This window comes from Miniopterus natalensis, chromosome X (genome assembly GCF_054644295.1).
Source record: "Miniopterus natalensis isolate mMinNat1 chromosome X, mMinNat1.hap1, whole genome shotgun sequence".
Lineage (NCBI taxonomy): Eukaryota > Metazoa > Chordata > Mammalia > Chiroptera > Miniopteridae > Miniopterus > Miniopterus natalensis.
In genome coordinates this window covers 74,605,307-74,615,974 of record NC_142103.1, presented here as the reverse complement: position 1 = coordinate 74,615,974, position 10,668 = coordinate 74,605,307, and the positions used below count along the sequence as shown (strand labels likewise).

The 10,668-nt window shown below is 53.2% G+C and overlaps 2 protein-coding genes across 4 annotated transcripts; both read right to left on the bottom strand.

The window, feature by feature from the left end:
• Positions 1-215: 215 nt before the first annotated feature.
• PRAF2 (PRA1 domain family member 2) lies at positions 216-3,065 on the bottom strand. Its single transcript, XM_016218451.2, has 3 exons — positions 2,811-3,065; positions 1,486-1,703; positions 216-1,088 (listed from the first exon to the last, which is right to left on the bottom strand). Exons 1-3 carry the CDS (start codon positions 2,987-2,989, stop codon positions 949-951), a joined length of 537 nt encoding a protein of 178 aa, XP_016073937.1. The 5' UTR covers positions 2,990-3,065; the 3' UTR covers positions 216-948.
• Positions 3,066-3,440: 375 nt separating this feature from the next.
• Positions 3,441-10,196, bottom strand: WDR45 (WD repeat domain 45). 3 transcript variants are annotated; one of them, XM_016218435.2, is made up of 11 exons: positions 9,853-10,196; positions 7,481-7,552; positions 7,273-7,347; positions 7,079-7,183; positions 6,102-6,210; positions 5,885-5,979; positions 4,930-5,009; positions 4,608-4,816; positions 4,427-4,528; positions 4,175-4,320; positions 3,441-3,926 (listed from the first exon to the last, which is right to left on the bottom strand). In XM_016218435.2, exons 2-11 carry the CDS (start codon positions 7,533-7,535, stop codon positions 3,817-3,819), a joined length of 1,086 nt encoding a protein of 361 aa, XP_016073921.1. In that variant the 5' UTR covers positions 7,536-7,552; positions 9,853-10,196; the 3' UTR covers positions 3,441-3,816. The 3 variants fall into 3 exon arrangements, with proteins under 3 accessions (XP_016073921.1, XP_016073920.1, XP_016073922.1); XM_016218434.2 differs by lacking the exon at positions 9,853-10,196 and adding an exon at positions 8,181-8,293 and having other exon boundaries at positions 3,442-3,926; XM_016218436.2 differs by lacking the exon at positions 9,853-10,196 and adding an exon at positions 8,181-8,292 and having other exon boundaries at positions 3,446-3,926; positions 6,102-6,207.
• Positions 10,197-10,668: the final 472 nt, after the last annotated feature.

Here is a 10,668-nt window from a genome sequence, read left to right as displayed (position 1 = left end):
GTCTGTGATCAGTTTTCTAGCCAACCCTGAACAAGAGCCCTTAGTAATACAAATGATAATGGGAACACTGCATGCCCTTAACTACCTTTGCGTTAATGCCGGAGGTAACAGGTTCCCAGGAGAGATCACCCCATCAACCCACATATCTGACAGAGACCTACCCAGTCAGAAAGAATCTAACAGAATTTAAAAGAAGGCCACTATGATAGGCCCAATTAGCTTGAGTGATGTAACAGCCTTTATTGTAGCAACAACACTGATATATATGCCTCATTCCAGGTTAGGACTACCCCCACCCCACCCCATGGTCCTTACCACAGTGGAACTTGGAGGGGGGGGGGGCGTGCAGGGCAGAATCCCTAAGCAGAGCTGGAGGGAGGCAAATGGGACTGGTGAGTGTTAGGGTAACTTGGGATCAAGGTTCAACAGGATCAGAATACCTGACTTCTACCCAGAGGGGGACCGACAACACTTGGTTCCTGGAGTCAGGATTTGGCAATGCCTTGTTCTGGGTTCAAAGCTGTGGTGTGGTCTGAAAAAGCCTTGGTCTAAGGTTCAAGATTTGAGAATGCCTTGGTCCCACACCCCAGCTTTGGGGCTGAGCATGGGAGACAAGTGTATCCCAGATTAGGTTTGGGGGAGTGTCTACCTAGTTTGATATTGGCCATGGATACTCCTGTCTCCAAGCCCCAGTTTTGGGCTGGATGTGGGTGGTTCTGTGTCCTAAGTTCAGGACTGAGGAACTCTGTTCCTCTAGGTAACAGGGACTGGGTATGAGGGATATCCCAGTTTTGGATCTCAGGGCAGGGGGGCAGCATTATAGATGCCCTTATTTTTGAACTGGGCAAGGGGCTCCTATTTTAAGGGCTGGGAAAAGACTCTGAATCTCAGTTATGGGTCGGGGTTGGGGGTGGTATCCTTCAGGTTTTGGGTACAGATCCCAAGGCCCTAGGATCCAGCCTCCTGCTCTTGTCCCAGCGCCTCCAGTAGCAGCCCCATTGGTGTCCGCTTGAGACCAATGCTCTCGATCTTGTTCTCTATCTTGTTCTTGAGGTTGCGCAGGCGGAGCGAGGCATGCACCAGGATCACTGTGGGCAATACCGAAAGGAGTGGAGTCAGTGGAATGGGACATCAACCTTTAGCCAATGGGGCCCACAGAGGGGAAGTGGAGCGCAGGCAGGCCAATGGAGTGGTCAGTGGACAGGGCACCTCTGATCCTTAAACTGTGGCAGAGTAACGCTTTGTAACAGAGGCGTGGCCATGGAAGGTACTTAATACCAGGAGTGAGGCCTGGAAAGGCAGTATTTAGAGAGACCTTCCCAGAAGAGGGAAACGAAGCCAGGGAAGGTGCTTTGTAAAGGGGCGTGGCCACGCCCACCGGCTCTCCCAGCCCCCCCTCCACCCAAGAACCAGGGCAGGGCGGGCCCGGCGCCACGCACAAGCGCAGGCCTTGTTCCCGGCTATCTCAGGATAATGGAGACTCACGAAGCACTGGCCCGGCAATGCTGAACAGGAAGGTGCAAGCACCGCCCACCGCCCAGAGAACCAGGAGGCCAACGGCAAGCACTGCAGCCAGGCAGGCGGCAGGGTGACTGCGGCGGCAGCGGCGCACGGCCGCACGACTCTCGGCCGCCCACACCAGCACCCCAAGGGCCACCGCCACTACCAGCGTGCTTAGGAGGGTGTGCAGCGGGCGCACGTACCTGCGGGGACAATAGAACTAAGCTAGTCAGCCAGTCGGGGAGAGGGCCGCTCGGCCTCCAAGCCCCCCAGACCACCGTGGACAGGATCCCAGGCCCTAAGAGCTTTGGTCTCTCTTCTCCAGACCCTGCAAGCCGGACAAATACTCCCGCCAGCCCTGTCTCCAACAAGTCCACCCTTCAGGGCAACGGACTCCCAGGAGCCCTGGACTCCCTATGGACCCTTTCTTTTCAATCCTACAGCCCCATTTTCCTGAGCTTCAGGCGCTCCCATCCCGATAAGCTGGCTCCTTCCCTGCTGTTTCCTTCTGATCCTACCCCCTCTCCATCCTGTCCCCAAACCCACTCTTGAGCCCAACCCTTGCAGATTATTTTTCCAGGCCTTGTGTCCACGCATTTCCCTCTCCCCAGGCCCAGGTTCCCTCCAGGAACCGACCCCCCCCCCCCCAGGTTTTAGGTCCTACTCTTAACTTCCAACCCTACTCAAGTCCCTCCTCCAGGCTCTCCAACCCTCTCTGGTCTCAGGCCTTCGGTCCCTGGATCCTCCTTCCTGGCTCAAGTTCCCCAACAGGTACCTGCTCCTAACTGCGTTCCAATCATAGACTTCCCTCCAAGCCCTGATTCTCCAAAAGTCCACCCTCCAAACCCTTCAATTAGACCACAGGGACATCCCTGTCCCTACCCTAAGGCCTCCAGGGCCGCTCCGGACCCATCACTCAAGTGGACCCACTACCCCCAGACACACTCACACCCCACTTTCTAGCCCTCGTTATCTTCAGGTCCACCTTCCAGCCGTTTCCCCTTCAGTTCCACATTCTCCACCCTTCTCAGGTCTTCCTTCCAGTCCCGCTAACCCCCTCGGGCCCCACTCAGCCAGGCTGTATCCAGCTCCAGTCCCTCCTTATAACTAGGTCCCACTCCACTCAAGTCCCCACTCCCAAACCCCTTAGGCTTTACAACTCTGAATTTTCCCTTCCGTGCCTTGCACCCACTCCCCCCCCCCCCAGGTTACCCTTCCCGGTTCTCAGAACCCCGCGGGCCCACCCTCCATGCCCTGCAGGCATCCCCGGCCAACTGGCGCCTCCCTCTCTTCCTCCCTCCCTCCCTCACCCAGCCAGAGCAAGACCGAAGCCGAAGCAGACAAGATAGTTGGTCTGGTAGTAGAGGAGATTGTTGATGACGCGGTGGCACCATCGCTGCGGGTCGCATGGATCCGGGGCCGCCAGACGTGCTGACCCCAGAACGAAGTCATCCAGGGCGCGTAGCGGTGGCAGCCGCACCTCCGACATCCTGCGAGTCGATGTCGCTGGACCAGCCAGAAGAGCAGCCGAACTACAACACCCGTTACACCCCGCGCCACCGCAGCGGACACCGGGAAATGGAGTCTGGGAGGGACTGCTGCTACACTACCCACCCAGGTGGACGGCGCAGGCGCAGCAACGCACGTGACCGGAAATGAAAACGCCAGAACAGGAACTGCCGGGAAATTAAGTATTGGCAGCGGAGCGAGGCGTTCCCATCCAATCCCAGATGGAGGCGCGCCAAGGAGCCCTGTTCCGGGCGGCGCAGTAACAGTGGCCAGACAAACGGACTAAGCAGAGATGACGGTAGGGACTGTCAGAAGGACCGGAGCAGGGTCCCACCTCCTTTCTGTCCAAGAGGGTCACACCTTTTCTGGAAACTGCAGTGCCTTTTCAGCCTCATCTCCTCCAGGCCCCACCCCCGAAGTCCAGCCATAAATACTATTAAGGGCTTTTTATTCAAATTCATCATATCAGAGATTGGCTCTTTCTCGGAAGACTTTTTTTTTTTTTTATCCCCACAGGTTGGATTAGGGCACTCCCTCTGGGTCCCTAGTATTCTTCTCCAGGTTGGGCGCCCCAGGGCATCTGCTGCCCCTCTGGGTCCCTGGCCTGGCCTTGTGGGTACACAGTCCTTAAGGACATAATCATCAAGAAGTGCTTGGAAGAAATGAGCTGTTTAGGCATTGCTCTGAGGAGTGGAAAGTGGGCATCTGCCCCATTAGTGCTTGCTGGCTGGTGGCTTCTAGCACTCCCACCCCAATAAATGCTTTGCACTTTGCCACTGCAGGTCCCTAGCACAACCCACAGGGTCCTTAAAAGTCATCATCATCACAGATGTCAAGGTACACATCGAAAGCCTCTCTGTTGCAGTTTCCATCAGGAGTGAAGACATATTTGTGGAAGGTCCCATCTACACAGATGGCTGGAGGGGGAGGGGGGGAAGATCAGTAAAAAGTTAGAGGCTGCCAAAGCCATACACTTGAATCCAAGTGTCCCATGGCCTACAGTCTCCTTCCAGCGCTTTGCCCACATGCCATTCCCCTCACTGATAACAGAGTTAAACCACCCATTCTAGCTTCTTCAGGCTTCCTATTCCCTAAAATTCTTTCAGGTCCAACCTGCAGGCCTTTTCCCATGCAATACCCCCAGTCAAGGGTTAGTCCCACTCACCAATGACAGAGTTGACATTCTTGGAAGTGTTGCGACCGAAGGCGCAGATACAGGCTGACTCAGCAGGCACTGTGAAGCTCGCCAGGCTCCACTGAGAGTCCACGTACTGTCCAATCATAGGCCCAACCTTGCCCACGCGAGCCAGCCTGCAGGCAACACTGACTAAGCCGAGGTGTAGTATGTGGGCAGAGGGATGGGGACATGGCAGGGTGGGGCAGAGGGATGGGGACATGGCAGGGTGGGGGTACTCACGCAGAGCGGCGGTTGAGGCGAGTATCCTTGAGAGCAAAGATATGGACCGTGCCCTTATCACTGGAAGCGCACAGGAAGGAGGAGTCATGGCTGAAGTTGATGCTGGAAGACAAACCAGCAATGACACCCACATGTCATGTGGCATGGAGTCCCTGGCCCACCATGCATACCCTGTGCTCACCAGTAGAGGGTGGCGGGGTCAGTGCCTCGGCGTAGTTCCACCAGTTTTTCCTTGGACTGTGTGTCAAAAAGGCGAATAAGGGTGCCCTTCTGGGAGGCCGAGGCTACTACGGTGCCTGGCTGGTTTAGGGACACACAGGCGACATCGCTCTGATGTGCATTAATGGTAAATGGAGCAGATGAAGTGCCAGGCTTTGTGCTTGCCAGGTCCTATGGTGGGAAGGAGCAGTTTGGGCTTGGGGTAGTATGGAGGGCAGGGTTCCCGAGTTCACAGGGAGAACTAGCCCACCCACCTACCCATCCCTGCTCACTGGACAACTCACCACAAGTTGTAGACTCCCACACTTGTGTCCTGGGAACACTAGCAGTTGTTTCTCCAGGCTGGGGCAGAGGTCACAGAGCCCTAGGGTATGAGGAGGAAGTAGAGGGTGGGCTGGTAAAGGGGAAGCAGGGAACAGGCAGTGGCCAGGCAGGGTCTCAGAATGGACAGAGCTGGATAAGGGCTGGACTTTAGCCTTCCATGATACATGTTACCCACAGAGCCCTGAGTGCTGCCCTCAGCTGTGCTCCCCACCAGTGAGGCTATTCCCTTCTTCCCTACACAGCCTTGGCGGCTCCAGGAGGCCCAGGGGTCCTTGACACACCCACCCATGTGCTTACAAGGTATATTTGCTGCCCGGCCGGGCATGGCTCAGAGGTTGAGCATCGACCTAGGATCCAGGAGATCGAGGTTCAATTCCCGGTCAGGGCACATGCCCAGGTTGTGGGCTAGGCAGCTGATCAATGACTCTCTCATCATTGATGTTTCTATCTCTCTCTCTCTCTCCCCCTCCTTTCCTCTCTCTGAAATCAATAAAGATATGTTTAAAAAAACAAAAAAAACACACCAAGGTATATTTGCTCTGCTATCAGGAGCACACAGGGGTGGGACAGGGCTAAGGGTGAGGAGAGAGAACTGGTTAAGGGATGGAAAGATGGATAGATGGGGAATACAGGAGTTGGCAGAAGTAGGTTTACAGCTGCATTGTGATGTTTTGTAATTATAAAGCTCTTGTAATAATAAGAACCTGCATGTCTTTTCTTATACAAACAACTGTAAACCGACTTTTGCCCACCCCTGTTTGTGCATCTCAGGTTATCTGAGCATCTCTGTGCAAAGACTCCCTGCCTCTCTTTTCCCGTTTCTCTGTGTACCGCTCCCATTTTTCTCTTCGTTTCTTCCCCTCCACCTCATTCACTGCCTCCTGCCCTTACTCCTGCATATCTGGGTCTTCTCACCCTTTGGGTTGTCCCGGGTGTCGAACTCAAACAGCTTTCGGGGATTGTCGGGGAAGGAGTACACATAGATGCGGTTCCTCAGCACAATCACAATTCTGTGGGCATCACATAACACAGGACAGCCATGAGGGGAGGGTAGATACCCAGGCAGAATTAACCCTCTCACCTGCTGTGGGGACCTCCCACCTCCCCCACCCCCAGTCCTCTTCAGGCTCACTTGTCATGGCGCATGCGCACAGCCAGCACTGGCTTGGTGAAGGTGAACTCCAGCACCAACTTGTCCTTGGAGTCCTTGCCCTCCCGGGCATCATCCCAGATCAGCACTGCTGGGCAGGTAGGTGCATTATCGGGACCAAGGTTTAAAGTGAGAGGCAGCCTTGCTGACACAAGACCCACCCCTCCTCCCCATGGGACCTCAACTCACTTGTTTAACCTTTCACTAATACCCAATGTGAGCCTCACACAGTATAAGCATTTGTGGGTGTGATTCCTGAGAGAACAGGTCCTAGAACTGTTATATCCATTTATGGGAAAGGAAACAGGCTTTCAGGGATTGAGTATTTGGCCAAGGACCTCACAGCAAGCAAGCAGGGACTTGCAGCCAGACCTGTAACTTCCTGTCACTATTTCTGCCTCCAGGGTCCTAGTCCCTATATTCCCAAGATTTGTGAGAAATCCTAGGCTCTGTGATTTGTTTAGGGCAAGTCTGTTGCCATGTCCCAATGGGATCAACCAAAAAACCTTTAAAACAAGATGGCACTTGAGGCTCAAGGCAAGTGGGCATTGGGGAGACAGCTTCAAGATGTTAAAACCTATTGGTTATTTGACCTTGGGTCACTCAACCTCTCTGGGCCTCAGTTTCTTCATCTGTAGAAATGAGATAATGATACTTCCTACCACATAGAGTTACTGTGAGAGTTAATACACGTAAAGTGCTTAGAATAGTACCAGGCTCACAGCAAGCACTCTATAGGTAAAGATATGGTGTACAGGAGGCATCCAAATAATGTTTGTTAAATGAAACAAAACACTAAGCGTCTTAAACTATAAGACCCATGACTTCCAAGCTGTAGGCCTCACTGTGTGACTCTAAGGTGCTCTGGCATCTTCATCTGCCAGTGCCTTGGGGTTCCTGGGGGAGGCCAGGATTCCAGGGAATCTGGGCCAAGGGCGGGATGATATGAGGGTGCTTACCTGAGATCTCTGAGAACTTGGGGCTGCTGCCACCGCCCACCAGGGCCAGCAGGTTCGAACGGAACAGCATTTCCACCAGGCCCATGCTGCCCACCTGCTCATGGTCTGGACAAGGACCAGGGTGTCAGTAGGGATGGGAGGCACAGCCCAGCCTGTCCCTTCTGCCCATTGCCTCTCCCCCACTGATGGCTCACCCAGATGTCCCTTCTCCATCAACGGCTCCACGTTGTAGATGCGCACACCTGTCTCCATGGCGCAGCAAAAGCAGCCTAGGGAATGGGAGGAATCCAGGCTGCCTCAAAGGATGCTCATTTGGGAAGCTAGGGTTGCTTAACACCCACCTCTGACCATTCTCTCCCTCTCTTCCTCCCTCCCACAAGGGTACAGGCGCAAGTCTCTCACTTTGGTCTTGGTTGAAACGCAGGCTGGTCACTCCTCGAAGTGGCTGCTGAGTCATGATCCAGGATTGCTTCCCTGGACACAGATGGATAAAGGGTTGGAAACAGTCCTGGGGTCTGCCCTCCAAGTCCTAGAACTCCTGTCCCTAATTGATTTCTTCTTCCTCCTCTCACTCTACTACCTACTAACCACAGCAGGACTGCAAGAAGACAAAAACAGGGGGAAGAGTCCTGGGGTTTCCACTCTAAACTCCCAAGACCCCAAACAGCATGGCCGGGAACCTCCCCATCTCACATTTGGCTGACCCAGATCCACAGCGACCCTGACCTGGAACCCCCCTCCTCCTTACTCCCTAGCCCTAATAAATTGCTTGTCAGAAAGTAATATGAGCCCGGCTGGGTGTAGCTCAGCAGTTGAGTGTTGACCTAGGTTCCAGGAGATTGCAGATCGTTTTTGGGTCAAGGCACATGCCCGGGTTGCGGGCTTGATCCCCAGTCGAGGGGTGCAGTAGGCAGCCGATCAATGACTCTCATCATTGATGTTTCTATCTCCCTCTCCCTTCCTCTCTCTGAAATCAATAAAGATGTATTTAAAAAAAAGTAATAAGAAAGAATCTAAAGCCCTAGCCAGTTTGGTTCAGTGGTTAGAGCGCTGGCCCACTGACTGAAGGGTCACAGGTTTGATTCCAGCCAAGGGTACATACCTCAGTTGTGGGCTCAATCGCCGGCCCTGATCGGGACTTGTGCGGGAGGCAATCAATCTCACATCAGTGTTTCTCTCTCTCTTTCTCCCCCTTCCTCTCTCTGTGAAAAGCAATGGAAAAAATATCCTCTGGTGAGGATTAAGAAAAAGAAAGTAACTGTCCCAGTAACACCTCCTCCCCACCCCCAGAGAGTCCTGGCCCCAATGCCCAAAATGGCTTGAAATCAGCCCCCACTCATTTCTCATCTTCACACCTGAACCTAGCACCCAACTCCACATGTCAACAAATGGGGAGAGGGGGCTAGGACATCCACCTCTTCCTGCACCTCCATGACCTAGGCCTGAGACCAACTATGGTTGGTCCACCATCCACGGGAACTCCCCTCTTCATGCCTTTCTGAACCACCCAACCTATTACACCACCCTAGAGTGCTCTCACACCTTCCCTCTTCACAGGCTTCCCCAAACCCTTTCAGGATCCCAGCCTATCTCGAGATTACTTCTTTTCATGCCATGCTAACTTCCTCCCACCAGGACCAGCCTGGATGTTTCCCCAGATCCTCTTATCCCCTAAAGACCCTACCTCAGAATCCTCTATCACTCCAAATCCCCCACCCCTGGAATAGCCGCTTCCATGTACTCTGCTGTCCCTGATTCCAATATGGGTTGGCTTGGACCCACCCCCAGGAATCCTGTCCCACTAAGAATTATGGACAAAAAAGGGGTTCTACAGAAAGTAACCTCACAAGGTGATCTGATCATAAATTCTTAACTGGGCAAATCATGGGCAGTCACACAGCAGGAATATAGCTTCTTTAGTAAAAGGTTTATCTTTGCCTTAAGCAAGCCCTGTCCACTGTTTCTGCTCATCTAGGTTAACACACCTTTGAAATGCCACCTTTCAGACCCCTCCCTCCTTCTAATCTGATTCCCACCTCGATTTCTCCCACCTTCATGTAATCTTCCTTATGTTCTTGCTTTAATCTCAAATGCATAAAATAAACTGCAAACTACTGTTTTCCAAAGCATTTGAGATCTTGTCTCCTGGCAACTGTAGTCAGTTTTGGCTCAAGTAAAATAAAAAAAATTCCCAACAGGTCTGGATGTTTCTTATGTTGACAGATTCCTCCTCCATACCCCCTATCCTCTCCCCATGATCCTGCCCCAGGGCACACCTACCCCCTTAAGACCATTGTCCAGGACACACACTTCCCCAAACCCCTACCTGGGATAACTCAACCCACAGACTCCTGTCCTAGAGCTCCCATACTCCCTTCAAACCTTGATGTCCCCAAAAGCTTTGCCCAGGCAGACCTCTCTCCATTCTCCAAGAGCCCAAACATCCTACCTTGCCCCCGTACCACCTAACTCTTCAAAGACCCATTCTTTTGAAGGTCTCACCTTCCAAGATCCCCTTTTTTGGACTCCCATTCCAAACATCCGAGCCACCCAAAAACCTTGCCCAGGGATGCCTCACACAAAGCCCCACCTCCCGAGCACTTCTTCAAGTCCATGACAGCACTACTACTCCTTCCAACACCAGCACCCACTCAAGATCCCTGTCCTAGATCCCCTCATCCACCAAGAACTCTGCTCAAAAAGCCTCCCAGCCTATCCCCCAAACTCTAACCAATTCTGGAGTAATGCCCCAGCTCCCCGCCACCTGTACTGACCTGACTTCCGTGTGCGTCCGGATCCCAGGCCCAGCTCTCGGTGCCGCCCGCGGCACGGCTTTCTGACCTCCAGGGCCTTGACACCCGGCTCTAGTGTTTACATTAGGTCTCACTTCCGGGGGAGGGAGTCTGTCACCGGAAATGACTCATCCTAGCTGGGAGATGAGGCCACAGCCCTCCTCATTCAGGTCTTGAAGTTTGGCAGCAACACCGGGGGAAACTGCGTTCTCTTACGAGGGCTCAGAGAGCAGAGGAAGCTTCACAAGGCCATGAGCGTCTGACGGAAACGAAGAAGGGTGGGCGACAGAGCCTTCTCCTCGAGCATTTAACACCTCGATTTGGCTCGGCGAGCTAGAGGCGTTAACTTTCTGGGCAAACGAGACTTGGACCTCCTAGGTGGGCTAGAGTGGCCACGCCCGGTTAATACGTAATTCTCCCAGACTCCTAGAGCGAAGACTAGGAACCCTCTGGGCGGAAGCGGTTTTGGAGATCTTGAAAGCTGAGACTATCCATCCTTGGCTTTGAGAATCCAGGGGTGGGATTCTGCCACCCAGCTCTTTGTTTTATTTACAAAATGAAAATGGTGTTTTGCCCTGGCCGGGTAGCTCAGTTGGTTAGAATGTGGTCCGGATACTCCAAGGTTGCGGGTTCAACACCACCACCCCATACCCGCCAGGACACAAACAAGAATCAACCAACGAAAAAGTAAATAACTGGAACAACAAATCTCTCCCTCTCCCTCCGTTTCTAAAATCAATAAATAAAAATTTTTAAATGGTGTTTTGATGGCAAGAGGTGTAAATGTTTACTGTGGGG

Bases quoted from the DNA above. Each gene is read 5' to 3' on its own strand.
- PRAF2 (XM_016218451.2), bottom strand. From the start codon at position 2,989: ATGTCGGAGGTGCGGCTGCCACCGCTACGCGCCCTGGATGACTTCGTT. The intron at 1,704-2,810 runs GTGAGGGAGGGA...TTGTCCCCGCAG, and splicing joins TTCGGTCTTGCTCTGGCTGG to GTACGTGCGCCCGCTGCACA. The intron at 1,089-1,485 runs GTGAGTCTCCAT...TATTGCCCACAG, and splicing joins CATTGCCGGGCCAGTGCTTC to TGATCCTGGTGCATGCCTCG.
- WDR45 (XM_016218435.2), bottom strand. From the start codon at position 7,535: ATGACTCAGCAGCCACTTCGAGGAGTGACCAGCCTGCGTTTCAACCAA. The intron at 7,348-7,480 runs GTGAGAGACTTG...CCCATTCCCTAG, and splicing joins GCGTTTCAACCAAGACCAAA to GCTGCTTTTGCTGCGCCATG. The intron at 5,980-6,101 runs GTGAGCCTGAAG...TGATGCCCACAG, and splicing joins GTGCGCATGCGCCATGACAA to AATTGTGATTGTGCTGAGGA.